Consider the following 21,281-nt stretch of genomic DNA (forward strand, 5'->3'; position numbering starts at 1 on the left):
TACACCCCGTCTCCTGTTCACCTGCCTGGTGGTGCTTCTGGTGAGGCAGCGGTACTCCCATCCCAGGGCTGTAATGGCCCGGGTAATCTTAGCTCCTTGAGTTCTTGTTCACTTCTTACTTGGGGACCAGGAATTGCAACCATTGGAAGTGGGGGCAACTTGGATGCTGTTTGCTCATGGCTACAGGCCTGGAAGGGGAGCAGGCGGTGTGGGACAGCCCCTCCTTATGCCCCCCACTAGCTCTAGCTGGCCCCATGCTGCCCCCACCCACAGCTTTACTCCTGGTTCTCTTTGTGGTTCCTAGGGAGCCTTCACTGGGGTTAAATAGATGCTTTGCTTTAGCCAGTTATTTTTGTTGTTTTCAGAGAGGGAGAGGGAGAGATAGAAACATCAATGATGAGAATCATTGATCAGCTGCCTCGTGCCCAACCCCAAATGGGGATCGAGTCTGCAAATCAAGCATGTGCCCCTGACTGGAATTGAACCCGGGACCCTTCAGTCCACAGGCCAACGCTCTATCCACTAACCAGCTAGGGCCGAAGTAGGTATGTTCTTATTAAAAATGAGGAGAGAATGATGCTCAGAGAGGTTAAGAAACTTGCCCAAGTTGGCACAGCTGGGAAATAAGGGTATCTAAAAGACCATGCGTGTTCATTCATTTTCTACACCAGTTCTATTTAAGCCTTGTTCTTTGTATGACTTTGGTGGTCCTTCTAAGTTCCAAACCTCTAGGAATTTTTAAGCCTATTTTCTTTCTAATTATAGTATATATATTACTATGAGAAATGCCAATTTAAATAAAATCACCCTTGGGGAACACATGAATGAAGAAGAGATAAAAGCACTTCGATCCTTGTGAACACAGCTCCATGATAAATATACCATAACAACATCTTTGCTTAGTCTCAGAGCAAGACTGTCATGCCCTAGCCCAGTGGTCGGCAAACTGCGGCTCGAGAGCCACATGCGGCTCTTTGGCCCCTTGAGTGTGGCTCTTCCTAAGCCTTAAGAATACCCTAATTAAGTTAATAACAATGTACCTACCTATATAGTTTAAGTTTTAAAAATTTGGCTCTCAAAAGAAATTTCAATTGTTGTACTGTTGATATTTGGCTCTGCTGACTAATGAGTTTGCCAACCACTGCCCTAGCCGGTTTTGCTCAGTGAGTAGAGCGTCGGCCTACAGACTCATGGGTCCCGGGTTCGATTCCGGCCAAGGGCACATGCCCAGGTTGCGGGCTCGATCCCCAGGGTGGGGCGTGCAGGAGGCAGCCAATCAATGATTCTCTCTCATCATTGATGTTTCTCTCTCTCTCTTCCTCTCTGAAATCAATAAAGATATATTAAAAAAAAAACAACTAACTGTCATGATGCCTCAGAAAAGTACTAAGACAGTAAAGCTGGGAAAGGGTGGAGGAAGATGACTGAAAAGAAGTAGTTTCTACATTGTAGAGAGAGAGAGAGAGGTGCCTCTGTAAGCTTCCCTGTCATTCTCCAAGTACACATAATCGCTACATACTACTTACCTATGAATAAACAAGGACCCGATTACTACAATGATTAGAACAAAACATAAAGGAGCTGACTGAAAATGAGAACTAAAATGCAACAATCCATAAATATCACATAAGAAATGTTATCAGGACATTTTGTAATTTGTGCAATCTAAAAAGCATTTATTGCAATGACAAAACTACAGGTTAACTATTTTTTATTGTTGAATTATATTGTAAAGTCTACATCTACAGTTTAATCGGGAAGAAATGCTTTGCGTTTACATCAAGGACACATTAATTCTAGTGGAGTAAAACAGACACACACAAAAGACCAAATACACATGGGGGGAGAGGGGGGGAAGACTTTTATCTGGTCCTACTTTTGCTATTTTGGACCACACCTTTCCTGTTAGAAAATTGATCTTACATACATATTAAGTCTGATTTATCATCCCACATTTTTAAACAGTAAATGCAGCTTCTCACAATTTCTAATTATAAACAAAAGATCGAAAACAAAATGGGAAACAAAGTTTAAAAACAAAGAAAGTGAAAGTAGACTGCTATTATCTTACGCAGGAAAGTTGAGTAAAACGTGCCCCCTGTGTGGCTCATCTCAAAGAAACACTTTTACTCAAAGAGGCAAGCATTTCTGACCTATATGTTTCTTACTCCCTCGGGCCTATAAACATTTCTGATAAACTGCCAAGTGACAAATGTCTACAAAATATCTAAAAGCTAAATATCAGAAAAGGGCTAATTCAAATAAAAATTGTTTGCTGGTCTAAATATACACCTTTAGCATTTTCCCTTTTGCAAAAGTATCTTTTTATTTCAGATGGCATTTAAAAATAACTTACATTTTTAGTGTGCTTATGGCAAAGACTGTAAAATTAGTAACTCAAATGAGTAAGTTTAAATTTTCTGTTTTACTTGATTCTGTTGAAATTTCAATTAATTAACCAAGTTATACATGAGGTAAGTTTTAGCTAAAAAAAATACATCAACCACAAGATAAAGTTAACCACTTCAAGAGTACACAAAAATCATAATGCCCACCTCATATTCAGAGTTCACAAATTCATGTAACTACTGTGTATCCAAGAAAAGTTTATGTAATTTAAAAGCTAATACTTTCTGCATTTTAAAATCAAATTATGTCGGGAAACAGGGCAAAAAAAACTTGGCAAAATTTGTTTTTAGTAACAGAAGACAATGCAATAAGGAATTCAAATGGAAACAAAGACCAGTGTGTAAAGTTTCTAACTTCTAAATAGACACACACTTATTTATTAAAAAATATTTGGTAGCAAACTGGATTGACAATATTTTTAGCTGTAAATAAAAAATACAGGTTCCCAATTATAGCCTTCTAGCTAGCTAAACAGCTTTTAAAAACATGGATAGCCAGTTAACAGTTTTCTAAAACATATACATATAGGAATCTTTAGCACTAAAAGATTACTGCTAAAATTCAACTGTATTTAAATGGGTCTTACTGAAGTAGGACATTCATGATACTAGAAATTTTTTAAAAAGTGAGTACAACAGGGCTACACTAATAGCATTACTAGTAATAAAAGTTACTGAAGAGATTATTGCCGTATTTTTCCCCATAAACACCATTAAACTTCGTTGCTGTTACAAAAGTACAACTCCAAGTTACTTTTTCTCTTACCAAATTTCATGTTTCACATATCTCTAAAGTTTTTATTCAGCAGAGAATAATTCTTAAATCTTTTCTGTAAGAATTCAAAGTATTTAAATGTGTAGCTTCACATTATACATTTCGCCCTTCTTGAAACACAGAAACAATATACATTTTTCTCAAAAATGAAATAAGATGCCCACATTAAAAAAATAAAGTCTACAAAAAAGTTCCAGAGCTAAAAAAGATTATTTGTATGGCACGAAGTGATCTCCTACTAGTCCAAAGTCCAAAACATTTAAATGAAGTCCATTTATATATCGCTTACTTTTCAATGGAATACTACATTTGAGGTGAATCACATTATATTTAGCTCTTGCGTCAAGAAGTGTACACAATTTTTTTATACAGTTATTAAAAATAGGAGACCAAGTTGAGTGTGCCAAAGAGATATCATTCAGTTGAGATTTTTAGAGTTGCCAAGATAAAAACCAGAGAATGGATTTACTTGGTTGGTTTCCATAGCTTGATAGACCAAAAACAAAAAAATGGCCACAACAACAAACAGCAAAATTTTTATCCACATGGGAATAGAGTGTCCCTTTTTTGTCTTTTCTGGCTTGACATCTGCCAAAGGAATATACTTAGGAATATATTTCGATGAAAAAGATTCCTCCATCCTGAAATCACTGAATTCTAATGGCCGCCCTGCAGCCCCTTTGATTGGTCTGCGACAACTAGCACTGTTGGGAATAAAAGGACAAAGAAAAAAATAAATTTTAGATAAAGTCATGAGTTACATAAGTAATATAAAATATCATTACCACTCCTTATTCCAAATGCATTCCTTAACAGTAGGTAAATGTCACATATAAACAGGTCAAGCTACTTAAAACTTCTATACATTTTCCATTTAAAAGATGCATTATCTTTTATTAAAAAATAATATTCAGAACATTGATAAATATTCACTAAACTTGCCTTCTTAAAGTCTTTTCAGAGCTAACATATTTAGGAGATAAGAGGAAAGAAATAAGGTAGTTTGGTTGTGATTCCTTCAGTCAGGAAACAATTCAACAGATATCTAAATATAGTCTTTTCAATCAGAAAACAGAATCTCTCTGTGAAAACAATGATTTCCTTCTTTAAAAATAGGTAAATTATTTCTTTATAATCCTTCAGTTTAACAAAGTTAATTTTGAAACAGACTCAATTTTCCAGAATATGAACTGATAGCTTAGAAATCTTCCCAAAGAACAGTTTAATTCTGAGAACACAAGTATAGTTAACTTTTTGTGAAGAATGAAAAATTAAAATTCCCATTTATGTGTATCAAATAATGTTGTATACCCTAAATGTATATAATTTTGTGTCCATTATATCTAAAAAAAGGTGGGAATAAATAAGTGAATAAATAAAAATGCCCCCATAGAATACACTAATACTTGTTTCAATGTATCTGAATACCTAATTCCTGTTGGTGTAGATGCTTCAAAGGGAAACATTTCCTTAAGAATATCCCTTTCTATTCTTCTTTCCTCTGTTTTTTCTCCCACCTAATAAGAAACAAACAACCAAAGTTAAAAATTAGTGTAAATGTGCAACAATGAAAATATATTTTAAATGGAAGTTTCAAAGAAGAGAATGCACTTAAATCTATCCTAGCTTTTAACCGCTATTTCTAAATTCATTATCACCTAAGTATCCACATATTTCCAAATTTCTTCAAATTTAAGATGTTAATGTGATAATTGGGGGGAAGGGGGATAGCCACACATTAAAAATTAACAAGTTAAAGTAAAAGAAACAAAAAATTCAGTGAAGCTAATATGGCAGTATAAGTTCCCCCACTGGATTTCCCATGCTTTTCATTAACATTAAGAGTACATTGTTTTTTCCTCCATTAAAAACTTCGTAATATGCCCGACTGGAGTGGCTCAGTTGGTTGAGCGTAGTCCCATGAACCTAGAAGCTGCCAGTTTGATTCCTGGTCAGGGCACATGCCAGGGTTTTGAGGCTCAATCCCCAGTAGGGGGCCTATAGGAGGCAGCTAATCAATGTTTCTTTCTCATCAATGTTTCTCTCTCCCTCTCTCCCTTCCTCTTTCTTAAAAATAAATCAACAAAAACATATTTTAAAAAAATACTTTGTAATAAATGATCAAATATAGAAGATATCAAATTAATATGGACCTTTAACAAATTTTAGTATGTGTTTTAAAGCAGTCAATCTGATCTTCCTAACTTAAAAAAACATAAGATATATACTTTTCAACAACCTGATTGTTTTGCTTGTTTGCCTTTATGCCCCGATCAAAATAACCTTTGGTAAAAATTCATTAAAACTATAATGCATCATGCAGTTAGTACTTTAAAGCTTAATTATACAGGAGTTAATCAAATGAAGCATCATACAAAGTCATTTTAAAGTCCCATTATTTGACCTTTCAGTGAAAGATAGTAGAGCCTCCCGTATTGCCCAGTTATACTTTCAACTCTCATCCATAACGAAGAGGAGAACATGTTATAAGCAGCACACAAATGACCACGCCCTTGAAAACTGTAAGTTAAGAGGCACACAGTAGTAGCAAGAGGATAGTATTAGCACGTCATATTACATTGGTTACTTTTTATTGTCACTAGCCGAAGTATGTCTTTAAAAATATATGTGCGCGTGCACACACACACACACACACACCCCACTCAATAAAGCTCTGCTCCCTCCCACTTCTAAAAAACAAATATAAGTATTTCCTCTTTAAAAGATCAATGATAACATCGATCTAAATTTTATTCATTTACTTCAGCTCTTGTCAATGGTTTCTTTGGTGTTCTTCTGGGTATGTCTGAGAATTCAGTGATTGGCAGAATAGGAGCTGCATGCTTGAAATTTCCAGTCACCCTATTGACAACCTGCCAAGATTCAAATTATTCAGACTCAGAATTATCCAAACATAACAAAGACATGTGAAAAAAAGAAAAATATTTTATTTCTATATTATTAGAACTTTCCCTTAATAAAAATTTAGGCAAAAGGACCCAGAAATGAATATATTCAGTGGTTCTCACATATGAAGCCTTATCACGCTTTAAATATTTTAGCAAAAAAGTATCCTTTTAATACTTTGGATTCTTGTGCAATGAATTAAAATTTATACATATGTAAATTGGCCATATTGAAAATTTTAAATTTAGAATTATGTGGGGAATAAGTTTAACATATGTTTAAAAACATGTAAGTTTGATATTTGTCAAAAATCACCACCTCCCCAATTCTAATTAAAGGGTAGTTTACAAAGAATACAACTTGTATAGTTTATGAAACATATTTACTAAGGTTTCGTTGCTTGAAGCCATTATAGTTTCAGCTATGGGAGTACTCTCTGAAATTACTGCACCATCTATACGAAAATGTTCTGAAGTATCCACCTGTTAGTTTGAAAACAAAACAAAAACAATAAATATAAAATAATCACTAAAACCCTACCAATCTGAAAACCCAATTCTAAGCAATAAGCCTTGCATCACCCTTTTCCTTGGAGTTCTTCTCGACCCTCTTGTGGATTCCCTAGTTAATGCCTGCAGAGGTCCGCCTTTGGAAGATCCACTTGTCCATTCAGTCTCAGTTATTCCAGCTTGAGAATAGCTCTAATCAACATCGACACATTAAAAAGTCATATTCTAACATCAAACACCTTAATAATGGCCATATTAGCACCGACAAGCCATGAAAACTCTCCAAATGCCAGCATTTGCAAACAATGCTATGCCCTCAATATATTTCTATATGTATTGACTGAACTGATATGTAGTTATCAGAAAATACTTAACGGATGGTAAAAATACATTCAAGAGTCCAACTATAGAAGCTCACAAATTGTAATAGAAACAAGGGGAGAAAAAGTGCATCAATTCATCACTGACTCCTTTTGTGACTGCTGTGTGCTATTTGCCTCTAGCACTGCAGCTGCATCTCTGACCGTCTAATCAACAAGCAGGCCGAGGCTGAGCATGAGAGACTTTCTTTGACTTATAAAAAAGTCATTTGTTACAAGTCAGAATCCTTTTAAAACAAAATACAAATTTTATAATTGTTAAACATTATTCGTTTCCTGTGGTTAGGACTATTAAACTATTAAATAGAATCAGTTTAAATTATAATCCATACACAGCTATCTGAACTTAAAAATTCCCAGGTGTCAAACTCTTCTTAAAGACATTAAATAGCAACAAAAACTTGGCGTCACCTCTTTCATGAACATGCATGCCTAACCTGTCACAGCCAAACCTCCCTCAATGCTATCCACTCCTCACTACAGAAAGATAATAGTGACACACTACTGTTTTACCTTCCAGTCCATGATTCATTTCTTCCTTGAAAAGCTGAGTAATATTCCCTCATTTAAAAAATTAAGTTACCAGTCCTTATAAAATAGCTTGAAAGCCATTAGACTAGTGCTTCTCAAACTGTACTGTGTGTTTCAACCAACTGCAGCTTTTGTTAAAATGCAGATTCTGATGTAGTAGCCCAGGTATGGGACCTGAGATTCTGCACTCCAAGCATCAAGCTATTCAACGTTGAAGCCACCATTACCAGATGATCCTTTAAAATTCTTTTAACTAGAAAAGAGCCATCCATGATTAGCATATTAGAGTGCGCATATATGGTCACTTTTGCTTTCAAGCTAATATTTTATCTAGATAAAGGATGTTTCTTTATATTTGAGTCAATGTCCATTAATTTTAAAGGTGAATATATTGCCCTAACCAGTTTGGCTCAGTGGATAAAGCGTCGGCCTGCAGACTGAAGGGTCCCAGGTTTGATTCCGGTCAAGGGCATGTACCTTGGTTGTGGACACATTCCCAGTAGGAGGTGTGCAGGAGGCAGCTGATCGATGTTTCTTTCTCATCTCTGTTTCTAACTCTCTGTCCCTCTCCCTTCCTCTCTGTAAAAAATCAATTAAAATATATTTTAAAAAATAAAATAAAGGTGAATATATTTTACTCTTATCCTGGGACAAGAGTGGTCACCCAATAAGTATGCTTATTTCGTTGGAAGTATTAGTACCAAATCCCACAAGATACTGACAGTCTCATTGGACTGATTTTGTAGTTTCCCTTTGACTCACAATCTGAACCTCTGAGTCCTTTTTCCTGCTCTCAATTAGGAAATTTTTGCTGAATGCAAACTTAATGTTAGTAAAAAGACAAATCTGTGAACAAATTACATAGACATATAATTAATGCTTATTAATAGTTAAGTTCCTGATTATTTGAATAGAAGGAAACAATGGTTTCAATCTCAATCCTTGAAGCACAGTATCATCTGGGAGCTTTTTAAAAAAACATATCAATATAAAAAACCCTTCCTTAGACCAATCAAGTCAGAATTAGAAGGGCCTGTACATACTAAATTTTTATAGCTCCTAAAGGGATTCTAATGTGCAGCCAGAGCTGAGAACTTGTTTAAGATAATATTATAACTGACTTATGATGCACCTCATTGCTTCCTCTTTAATAATCAATGCCAATATAAACAATTAGAAGTATTTTTAAAATATTCTATTTTAAAACAGTCTAGGTAAAATAGTCTATCTGGTATTATCAAACTCAGTATTTTAAAACTCTTCAATGAATATAAAACTGCATTGCTTGAAAGGTGTAATATTTACCATTTATGCAACCGATACAATATAAAGACCAAACATTTAGCCTATATTCATGAAGGTAGGGGGCTTGGGTAGACAATGTCTTTTTCCTTAAAATTAGTTAGCTACCAAATTCCAGGACTTCCCATGTTACGTTTTATTTTTAATAAATAACTAAAATAATCCCTTCATCAAAAATTCTTATGAAACATCTATTAAAACTATTATGGTTAATAAAAAGGGCCAAGTACCATTTAACGATTATTTTCTTCTATGGAAGGAAACACAAGAAACATATTTATTACCTGTGGGAATAACTGGGAAAAGGGGTGGGATGGATACTTTTCGCTATAAATTATTTATACTTCCCTTTGTTCAAGTTTGTTGAATTCTTTGGTTGAGGACTATTAATCAGTTTTATTCTTGACTCTCATTATCTAATTTAGAAGTAATCATCTTCACAGAAAACTAATACAACCAGAAAAGATATTCTGAAAATTATAAAGAATTTTTTTCTACCAGAATCCACTATACACAAGTGACTTCGAGAAGAAATAGAATTTAAAAAATTATAAAATTATAATTCAGTGTTATAACTACTTAGGAAGATGGACTAAGTAATATTAATTAAAAAGAAACTCACTGCTATATAAAATTAGTAGTTAATGTGATTGCATCCAGATTGTAGATAGTCTCTAAATAATATTTTCTATGAAAAGGATTAGGGTTCTTTAGAAAAATGGCTGATATGGTAAGAGGCAGGAAATATATATGAGCATGGGTCATCTTACTGTGCCAGAAAACAAGAAACTATCAAAGACAAACAAGGTCAATAAAAAGAAACAGGATCCAACTTAGTAATCCCAATAGCTAAAGATGGCATAATTTGAACATGAAAAAAGAATGACTGCAATTGATCATAAAATATATAAAACCATACTATTTTCCTGGCCAGTGTGGCTCAGTTGTTTGAGTGTTGTCCAATGCATTTGAGAGGGTAATCAGTTCGATTCCTGGGTGGGGCTTGATCCCAGTAAGGGGTGTGCAGGAGGCAGCTGATCAATGTTTCTTTCTCTCCCAAATCAATAAAAACATATTAAGAGAAAAAAAGAAAAAATACCATACTATTAAAAGATATTTAATGATCCCTTTTCAAAGTAACTAGGGCACTTTGATTTGAAAAGTAGGAAATAAAAGACAAGAATTAAACATTTATTCTGGCATGCCTATATGAGTTTTATTTTAAGGTAACTAAGCAGTTCATCAGGGAAGAAAGTTCTTTATAAAAATTCCAATTATAGAGGTAAAGGAATGAGAGAATGAGAGAAATCATCTTACAACTGCAAATGAAATAATGGATCTGGGCAATAATCATAAATGGCTGTCAAAACCATTAAATGAAAGGGTGATACTGAACTTTATAATGAATGGATTAGGCTTTCAACATTTGAACCCATTACTAACTAATTTTAGTATAACCAAAGGACATCATGTGAAACGATGGAATATGAAAGCCACACCACCATTTATGAAATGTTCTTGTCAAGGAAACTGAACCTGAATCTAACCAACTCTGTAATCTATGCTGTCCAATACAGTAGTTACTAACCACATGTGGTAATTTAAATTTAAGTTTATAAAGTAGTTTCTCAGCCACACTAGTCACATTCCAAGTATTCAATACCTATATATGGCTCAGGGCTACCATAATGGACAGCAGATACAAAACATTTCTGTCATCACAGAAAGGTCAATTGCATTGCCCCACTATAAATCTCTAACTCCCAGACTACAGGAAATACAGGGTATAGAAGAACAAATTAAATGACACTTGAAGAAACAATTGCCAAATCCAGAATATGAGGAATTCTATATAGCAAACCAACATGGTTTCTTCACCAAATAAATGGAGGGAGGAGAAACAGTTATGGGGGAAGTAGCTACAGATTTGAGATAAAAAACAACAAATAATATGTGGAATTTGTTTGGATCCTAATTTGAATAATTTAATCACGAGACATTTCTGAAACTGAAGGAATTAAACAGAGTAGGTATGAAAAATAATTTTTAGGTGTGAAAATGGCATTGTGTGTGTACAGAAACAGCTATGTTTTAGAGACATATACCAAAATTTTAATGTGTGAAATGACAAGTCAGAGATTTGCTTTCATGTACTCCAGTGAAAAGCAAAACAAAACCAAAGAATTAAGTTAGAGTACACGTGAAGATGAAATAAAACTGATAAAATGTTGACAACTGTTGAGGCTCTGTGACTGAAGAGTCATTAAAATCTTCTCTCCACTCTTCTATATTTTAAAATTTTGTTATCTAAGGCCACTGTCTAATTCTGCTGTCGTCTCCTCAATCTACTCTCCTTTGATTATTTATCCTGTCCTTCAGTTTAGCTTCCCCAACGGAAACAATTACCCTTTAAACCATCTTTAATATCATCCTTCCTCCCTCCTTTTTCCCTGTTATCTGACCAGTCACACATTCTTGCTAGCTCTATATCATTTTGCCTTTATACTCTGGGCCAAAATTATCCATGCTTGTCTATTTCAGTGTCCTTCACCAGATTTTCCTAGTTTCTACACTAAGTGCATCTTGCCTCACCAATAATAAAAAGGTAAATTTTCATCTAAACAAGAAAAGTGTGGTCTTAGAACCAGACTAAGTTCAGAGTTGAAGGAAAAGTCACAGAAGACAGGCAAAAGTAAAAGCAAAGCCAGAAATCTAGACACAGCCTGGCCAGCGTGGCTCAGTGGTTGGTCCAGGAGGTTCCAGTTCGATTCCTGGTCAGAGCATATGCCCGAGTTGCAGGCTTGATCCCATTGGGGGTCGTGCAGGAGGCACCCGATCAATGACTCTCTCTGATCATTGATGTTTCTATCTCTCTCTCCCTCTCCCTTCCTCTCTGAAATCAATTAAAAAAAAAAAGAAAGAAATCTAGAGACAAAGACACAAATATAAAACCATTCCCTGCCTCGCCCTAACCGGTTTGGCTCAGTGGATAGAGCATTGGCTTGCGGACTGAAAGGTCCCAGGATCGATTCTGGTCAAGGGCATGTACCTTGGTTGTGGGCACATCCCCAGTAGGGAGTGTGCAGGAGGCAGCTGATCGATGTTTCTCTCTCATCGATGTTTCTAACTCTCTATTTCTCTCCCTTTTTCTCTGTAAAAAAGTCAATAAAATATATTTTAAAAAAGAAAACAAAAAACCATTCCCTGCCTTTTAAAGAAATAACATCAGAATTACTTAGGCATGTCCATCTTTTAAAATATTTTTTTAGACAAATACCATATAATTTCACTTACAGGTGAAATCTAAAAACAAAATAGACAAAACAGAATCAGACTCACAGATGCAGAGAACTGATGGTTGGTTGCCAGATGAGAGGGAGCTTGGGGGACCAGGTGAAAGAGGTCAGGGGATTAAGAAGTACAAACTGGTAGTTACAAAATAGTCACAGGGATGTAAAGTGCAGCATAGGCAATTATAGTCGATAATATTGTAATAACTATGTATAATGCCAGGTGGGTGCTATACTTACTGAAAGGATCACTCTGTAAATTACATAAATGTCTAACCACTATGCTGCACACAAGAAACTAATATAATATTGAATGTCAACTGTAACTGGAAAATAAAGTTACAAAGATATGGTAAAAACTAAAAAAAAAAAAAAAAAAAAAAAAAAATTTCAAAACCAGTATGACTGGCTTTGAACCATGCTTAGCACAGAATCAAACACAAATGAGACATTTATTGAACACACTTTTGCAGTAAACACAGGTATACTACTGACAACACAGAATTCAGATTTCTGATGCCATTTAATGAACAATGAATGAACAATATTTAGTGTGATGGAATCTGGGTGTCAACTATTAACCAAAGACTAGGACACAGGCCTGGAAACTACTTATACCTGAATACAGTGATCATAAAACTAAAGATACCTGATTGTGCTCAACTCTTCTTTGCTTGAGTGTTACTGGAGTCTTTGCTCTGCCCTTTAGTGGTTCTCTCTTCTCAAGCTTGAGCTCTATTTTAGAGTCTGGAAATAACATTTTAGAAACCATTACTTTCTGAAACATACAATAAACAAAACCATCTTAACATTAGTTTGGAATGCTGGTTTTAGGCACACTAATATGTAAAACAAGTCATCTGTTACCTCAACAAACCAAAACTGTTTAACTGTAATTTTTGTCTTTTTCTTTTCCATTCTTATTTTATTCCATTTCTGTTTATCTCCCCCACTCCTTAATCTGATCACAACTTTCTATTCTCTTTCCCTTTTTCTGGGACAAACAACCTGAAACAAAGTGAATTCAAACTGCTCCCATGGAGGCTTTTCACGAAAAACAATTTAGAGGTGGGAAAAGAACATTAAAATATAGTTGTTGCCATTCTTTTGTCCACACAGTGCAAATGTTTAAAAATTAAAATATGTAAAGGAAATATTAAAAATTGAAATATGTAAAGGAAAAAGCTATAGGGAATTTTAAGATGAAAAACAAAACAAACCTACCTATATGGTACCAAGCTTCCAATAACATTAAGTGCAACAATGTTAATACATAAGTGCAGTTTAAGTCTCTCATCCCTTCTTTTTTGATGTGATTATAAGAAACCTAAGTACAGCCCTAGCTGGTTTGGCTCAGTGGATAGAGCATAGGCCTGGGGACTGAAGGGTCCTGTGTTCGATCCCCAGTAAGGGGCGTGCAGGCGGCAGCTGATCATTGATTCTCTCTCATCATTGATGTTTCTATTGCTCTCTCCCTCTTTGAAATCAATACAAATATATATTTTAAAAAAACTTGAGTACAACTGAGGAGGTAAGGAGAAATCTTGTTGGCAGAAAAGTGCAACCAATCACAGGCCACTTCTCCACCTCTTCCCAATACAATATAACATTTCTTTGAAAAGAAGCTAGTGCATATGTATTACTTAGCATACCACCATAATAGCTATTAACGTTAACAACCCAAATAAATATGTATGTCTTTTTATAGGCTTTAATATTCCATTCCTCTATCACTTGAAGAGCTGGATTTATTAAAAGACTAATATAAATTTTAGTTAACTTCCACATTTTGTAGCCATTTATTATCACAGAGCAAAATGTCAGTTGTTACCTCTAAAACTTGTTACCAAAAATTTTAGATTACTTTCGCACCAAAGAAGAAATGGAGTCAATTATTAAAAGCTTAGCTTTGCATGAACTCAATCCAGTTGTACTAAAAGTAGCCAAGGGAGCCATGTATCTTGCTAGCTAGTCTAGCATTAGTCAGTCCAATGTCTACTTGCAAATTTCCCAAAAATGAGCAGTGATTTTTATTTTCAGCATGTTAGCTCAAATAGTTCAATCTTTATTTAGGATTAAGTATCAACTCTATCCCCTACATCCCAAAGCTCCTATTAATAGATCTATTATATATCTGTATTTGGAACAATCCTTAACTTTATAAAATCTTAAGCTGTTAACTCAGATCCTAAGAATTAGAAAACATCCAAAGAACTCAATAGTAGTTGAGCAGAAACTGATTTAAACAAATAAGGTATCTGGTTACAGATTAATTTCTCTTACAAATTTTAAATTCCAACAGTCAATAAAAACATGGTCCTCAAATATAATAAAACTATATTTAGAATATTTTCAACTATACCACTGTAATGTCAAGTGAGTTTCAATGATGAAATGATAAAGGGATGTTCGTTCACAAATATCTAACTTATTTTAACTCCAAGAATAAAACACACATACAACATGTTGCTGGAGACCACACAAAACTGTTCAAATTTAACAACTTTATTGAATTTGCAGAAGCATTCTACAGTAATACATTTTTAAAGTCACACAGCACTTAGTAGGTACATGTATACATGTACATTTCAGAAGACAAATAACAAATAAAATTATTCCCAGAAAGCTGCAAAGATGGGCATGTATAGTCTAAGAATCTGCCTATGAGTACCCAAGGGAGCATATTTTGTTTATACTTAAATACTATTATTTTCATAAAAGTACAAAGAAGTTCGATTATCAAATGCCTCTACAGTTAAACTCTCATCTTACAATCATAGAAATGAAAACACAAGATAATATATTGTTTTATATAGACACAAAGATACTGGGGTATAGTATGATTTCTTATGACTTAAAAAAACACACCACCCAACTAACTTAAATTTGCTTTTAGAATTTAGATTAAACCTATGAACTGCAAAGTGTTGAAAGTGTTACTTTTAAATTCCCATCTTTCCAGTATGGAGTTCATCTAATAAACTACAGTGATAGTGAGAATGCACTATCCTAGAGTATCATGGTTGAGCAATGTTTCTCAGTGTGGTCAACAAACTGTTTGCCACCAGCCCATGAAGAAATGAAGCTCTTACAACAGAGTGTAGGTCTGCACACTGTTTTCTCTATCAATAAAATTTTACCAAGAAAACAAACCCTGTCATTAATCTGAAAAGTGTTCCTACATTCAAGTTCTGGTGCATGCTTGTCTGTGGATCAGTAACAGTCTGAAGACTGGCACACTGAGATGCAATAATCTAGAATATTATGAATGATACTGTAGACATAAAAACAAACAAAAGGGAGAATAATGAAAGAAAAAAAATGTAGAAAAGCTGTAGAAAGTACAAAGATATTAAGACCAGCGAAGACTCTACTTATATTCTAGTTAATAGAACTAGTTTTGAAGAGTTATAAAATCTTATGGAAAGGAGTGAACAATTTGAGATAAAAATGTAACTACAAAGCTTTAAATTGTATCAGGATTTCTATCTGTGCAACCTTTTTTAAAAGGCAGTTCTATGTAGGCAATTACTTTTAAACTATAATTTGATGGCTTGACATTTTGAAATCAGCCCCATCTGGAAACTAAAAAGACCTTAAAATTTTTTTGATTTAAAAGTACTTAAAATTCCTAGAAAATCTGCTAAGTTCCCTATATCAAAGATAAGATGGGCGTCTTTATTTTTAACTTTATTAGTGTTTATTTCCACGCTTTTTTATTACTTTGTGTATTTCTCCTCCAAATAATGTCCCACCTTTAAAGGGAGTAACAGCCAGCTTATTCTTAGAAGCTGGATTAATTTTGCAATCCTTCAACCAGAGATAACGGCGACCTAAAGTGGAAGATCCCATGGTATGGGCAGCCATCTTTACTTCATCAAATGCAGCTTCACAAAGAAATGAGGCTGCATCATATGTTTTGCTCAGAATCCCAAGTGCCTGGTGGCTATCACTAGGATCTGAGCTAAGAATTTGTGCAGCCTGACTAATGTCAGCCTGCATAGCCCGAACTACAAAGGCGGTATGGGTTGCAACCTGCAATGCTGATGCTGCAGCTTCATATGCTCTACAAAGTGCTGAGTCCAACTGTTTATCAGTTGAAGCTACCTGAATACCTGCTGGTGGAGTGGTTTCAGAAATAAACTCCAGGATTTCATCATCTACTTTTGGAACTGATAATATCTGTGTTGCCTCTTTGGAAGATATTGGATACTTGCATGCCAATGAAGGCAGCTGCCTGTCAATTTGCTGCCACTCCTCTTCAATTACTTTTAAAATAGATTCGTGGAAAGGAAAAGATAGTCCCGAGGCATCTACTTTATCATGCTGTGATTGCTTAGACATCTCTATGCCTAAGGTAGCAAGTGAGTGAGAGACAACAGTTGTAGCAAAAGAAGACATGGATTCAGATCCACGTATATTTTGAAATTCCACAAAGGAACCTGAATCCTTTTCCTCTCCTAACTTTTTACTCAGTCTAGGCAATTTTCGTGGAGGAGACAGAGATTCAGTTTCTTGAAAATTAGATTGATCAATTCTCTTCCATATGTTTTCTATATCCAGTGAGGGTGTAGTGTTAGAAGTTCCAGGCAAACTACCAACCCCACTCTGGACCAACAGAGAATCGACATAATCTCTGATTGCCTGAGCAAGTGGTGGAGAAATTACTTGTGATCTCTCAGACTCTTCTAGTGTTTTCCTTTTACTGGACAGAATCGACTGACTTGAACCATGGGACCTCTCAGTACAAAATGGTTGAATTCCACTTTTCTCTCCACAGTAATTATTTCCTATGTCTTTATAGCAAGTAGTGGTGGTTTCTTTAATCAGTGAAGGAGAAGCTGCAGCAGAGACCAACATGGCAGCGAGTTCATGCTGAGAAGATGTCGAAGAACTTTTCTCTAAACATCTATCATGGCTAGAACTGGAGGAAATGAACAAATTCCCTCCAGAGGCTAACTTGTGCAACTGTTCCCTGCCAGGCAAGGTTGTGGCAATAAGAGTTTCCCTAGGTGGGTCTCCCTTAGAAGAATGCACTTTCTTAGCTGCCTGTAGTTCAGTCCTGCCCAAAGGAGGACGGGGGGAGATTTCAGGAAAAGAAATACCCTGAAAAAATCCACCAGAGGGAGTAGTTGGAAGTTCAGAAAAAGGAACAAAATCCCTAGTGGACTTCACTTTCTTGTGTTCTTTCTTCTTTCCTGTAGAGGCAAAAGAGGCAGGAAGTTTAAGCATTACTTGTGTTTAAGCTGATTTTATTCTTTGCCTCTTTGCTAACATAGTGCTGTTGAAGGAAAAGGCTCTATATTTCATACTCGGAACAACCAATTTGACAAACTATGCCCTGGCAGGCAATGCTTAAGAGATATAAGTAATTTGGGTCAAATTAATTAATTATGAAATTATAAAACAAGTCATATAAATGAATTGAACATTTATAAATATAAACTTGTTCTTATAATAAATTTTAAAAGGTCATTTATTTCTTGTACTATTTTCAAAAATATTTAAATATATGGTCAAATTTTCTTAAAATAGTCCACTAAAATATCTGCTCTGAAGTTGCCTTGAAATCAGATTATCTAGCAAAAACTATCAATTTAAAATGCCTATAGAGAACAGAGAAAACATGCCATATGTAAACACTACTGCTATTTATTAATTATAAGGAATAAAACAGACAAGTGATAAGTGAGATCTTGGTAGTATAATAGAATAAAGAAAAGTGACAAGATTTAGCATGATATCATTTATATAGATCTTTTAAAGTACAAAGTAATACCATGTATTAGATAGATGCATATAAAAAAAACATTTTAAAATGGGCTGGAAAGCATAGAACTAATGTCAGTGATTATTTCTATGTAGATGATACTTGGAAAGGGCTAAGTGGGGGAACTTTATCTTTATTTGTAATATTTTATTCTCTGAGAAAAATGAGATTTGAAGCAAAAAAGACACAGGTACTTAGGTAATTTTAGGTGACAGAATATTAGACACTTGTACTTTTCTGTTTCTTAGAGTTTTCAACAAAAGCTATTTAAATCAAATTACTTGGAAAATTAATGATATAGTATGAAAAAAAATGACATGTCTTGGTAATATCTTAAATTTTATCATTTGCATGGTTACTGTATCTTATGAGTCTGAAAAAAAATCACATATATTTGATTAACATCATTTAAAACTTTACCTTCTTCGTTGTCACTGTATCTGTCAGAATCATTACTTCCATTCTGTCTTGTATTTTCTGCTGAAGAAGAAATTGTTGGGAAAGGAGTAGAAGATCTTGAGTCTGTTCCTTGTTCCCTCAATTTCAACAGCTTTTTCTCATATAGCTTCCTGGTTGTTCCTGTATTAAGGCAGAACTCGCTTTAGTATACAGTGGTTCTCAACCTTCTGGCCCTTTAAATACAGTTCCTCATGTTGTGACCCAACCATAAAATTATTTTCGTTGCTACTTCATAACTGTAATGTTGCTACTGTTATGAATCGTAATGTAGATATCTGATATGCAGGATAGTCTTAGGCAACCCCTGTGAAAGGGTAGTTCGACCGCCAAAGGGGTCACGACCCACAGGTTGAGAACCGCTGCTTTAGTACTTACATTGTCTTATTTAAGATAAACTCAGACATTATCTTTAGCAACATTAAAATGTTACTTTCATTTTTTCCTTTCTAATTATTTAAGTGCTTAAAAATGAAAAATGAATTCTTTTTTAAATAATTATTTGTTTTTAACCTTTGCCTGAGGATGTTTTTATAGTTTTAGAGAAAGGGGAAGAAGAGGAACATCAATTGGTTGCCTCCCATATGCACCCCTACCTGGGAATCGAACCCTCAACCTTTTGGTGTATGGACTCCAGCCAACTGAGCCATCCGGCCAGAGTTGTATAATGAATTATTTTATAAAAATATATTTTCATAGTATTTTAACACAAAATTACAACAATGTTTCCTTTATAGCATGGGATACATAGTAGATTGATATAGGTCCTTTTAGATAACCTACTGAAGAACCAGATAGGACTGAGTATTTTTGCCTCAAAAGTTTTAGAATTTGTATATTTTCTCCAGTACTACATAATAGTACTTGCCTTTGTAGAAAATCTATTTTTTATTAAACGATTGTACTCATCTAAATTACTGGGATTAATTTAACAACCTGCCCAACCAGAGTGGCTTAGTGGTTGAGCACTAACCCATGAACCAAGAGGTCCTCCAGTTCAATTCCCCGGTCAGGGCACATGCAGGCTTGTTACCCCATTGGGGGTGTGTAGGAGGCTGCCAATGGATGTTTCTCTCTCATTGATGTTTCTATCTTTCTATCCCTCTCCCTTCCTCTCTAAGAAAAATCAATAAAAACATATTAAACAACAACAAAAATAGCCATCCAGTTATGGAAAAAATACTATAAATCCATTTTTTAAAAATATATTTTTACTGATTTCAGAGAAGGGAGAGGGAGAGAGAGACAGAAACATCAATGATGAGAGAGAATCACTGATTGGCTGCCTCCTGCTGGGGATCCAGCCCATAACCCAGGCATGTGCCCTTGACTGGAATCAAACCCAGGACCCTTCAGTCCACAGGCCGACGCTCTATCCACTGAGCCAAACCAGCTAGGGCTATAAATCACTTTTAAAAATGTAAATGTGTTTGGCATAATGTTGGTCAGAAGATACAAAACTTCAGTTATGCAAGATGAATATGTTTGGAAATATATATAATTGTGTAAATTTAGTGTTGAACCACATTTTATGAAAACTGTGTAACAGAAATTATAACAATTAGATGGCAAAGTAAAATTGAATATAAATAAACTTTTTGGCCCTGACCGGTTTGGCTCAGCGGATAGAGCGTCGGCCTGCGGACTCAAGGGTCCCAGGTTCAATTCGTCAGGGGCATGTACCTTGGTTGCGGGCACATCCCCAGTGGGGGGTGTGCAGGAGGCAGCTGATCCATGTTTCTCTCTCATCGATGTTTCTAACTCTCTATCCTTCTCCCTTCCTCTCTGTAAAAAATCAATAAAATATATTTAAAAAAAATAAAAAAATAAAAAATAAACTTTTTGTTTAACCCTCATCTGAGGACATGCTTTAGACAGAGGAAGGGAGAAAGAAAGAAACATCAATGTGAGAGAGAAACATTGATTCATTGTCCTCTATACTTGCCCCAACCAGATTGAACCTGCAACCCAGGTTTGTTCTCTGACCAGAAATTGAACTGGCAGCTTTTTGGTGCACAGCTGAGACACTCTAGATGGGCTAAAATAATTCTCAACACTTCAATGTCAATGACAATTTAAAGCAGGGGCCCTCAAACTACGGCCCACGGGCCACATGCAAATACAAATATTGTATTTGTTCCTGTTTTGTTTTTTTACTTCAAAATAAGATATGTGCAGTGTGCATAGAAATTTGTTCATAGTTTTTTTTTAAACTATAGTCCGGCCCTCCAACGGTCTGAGGGACAGTGAACTGGCCCCCTGTTTAAAAACTTTGAGGACCCCTGATTTAAAGCAAAAAAATTGCTTTTATTTTTTGTTTTAAACTAGCTGTATGTCTTCTCCTGATTTCTGTAAGATGAATAAAATGACAATGTATATTTTTAGAAACAACACATATCTCAAAATGTTATATAAGTAGTCTTGAGATGAACAGCTAGGGAGGGGGAAATGGGAAGATGTTGGTCAGAAGGTATAAAATTTCAAGATGGGTAAGTTCTGGAAATCTAATGCGTAACATGGGTCATAGTTAATGATACTGTATTTATTATATACTTCAAATTTGGTAAGAAGTTAAACCTTAAGTGCTTTCACCACACAAAAGAAAATTATGTGAGGTGATGGATATGTTAATTAGTTTGATTATGGTGATCATTTCACAATGATTATATATATCAAAACATCAAGTTACACACCTTAAATATATATAATTTTGTAAACTAAACCTCCATATAGCTGGGGGAGAAAAAGGAATAGTCTGTATACCAACCAACATGTAGTTTAATATATACTGACTAGAGGCCCAGTGCACGAATTCGTGAATGGATGGGGTCCCGCTGGCCCAGCCCCAAACAGAGGAGGAGACGGTGGGCAATTGGCCAGGAGGCCCAGCCCCCAAATGAAGGGGGGGGGGGGAGATGGGGACCGATGAAGGGTCAGCGGCCAGGGGAGGTTG

General features: G+C 35.2%; 1 protein-coding gene across 3 annotated transcripts in view; it reads right to left on the bottom strand.

The window, feature by feature from the left end:
• Positions 1 to 1,652: 1,652 nt before the first annotated feature.
• Positions 1,653 to 21,281, bottom strand: part of TMPO (thymopoietin) — a 33,830-nt gene continuing 14,201 nt past the window's right edge. Inside the window, exons 4-10 of one of the 3 annotated variants that reach the window (XM_006084112.3) lie at positions 18,293 to 18,451; positions 12,752 to 12,849; positions 6,672 to 6,791; positions 6,477 to 6,572; positions 5,946 to 6,056; positions 4,612 to 4,700; positions 1,653 to 3,887 (exon numbers count right to left, since the gene is read on the bottom strand). In XM_006084112.3, the coding sequence (XP_006084174.1) occupies positions 3,602 to 3,887; positions 4,612 to 4,700; positions 5,946 to 6,056; positions 6,477 to 6,572; positions 6,672 to 6,791; positions 12,752 to 12,849; positions 18,293 to 18,451 (959 nt within the window). In that variant the 3' untranslated portion in view covers positions 1,653 to 3,601. Of the gene's footprint in view, positions 3,888 to 4,611; positions 4,701 to 5,945; positions 6,057 to 6,476; positions 6,573 to 6,671; positions 6,792 to 12,751; positions 12,850 to 14,586; positions 17,301 to 18,292; positions 18,452 to 21,281 lie in introns of those variants that run through there. The other 2 variants (XM_006084114.3, XM_006084111.3) reach the window with 2 other exon arrangements.

The sequence above is a fragment of the Myotis lucifugus genome, unplaced genomic scaffold (assembly GCF_000147115.1).
Source record: "Myotis lucifugus unplaced genomic scaffold, Myoluc2.0 scaffold_10, whole genome shotgun sequence".
NCBI classification, from domain to species: Eukaryota; Metazoa; Chordata; class Mammalia; order Chiroptera; family Vespertilionidae; genus Myotis; species Myotis lucifugus.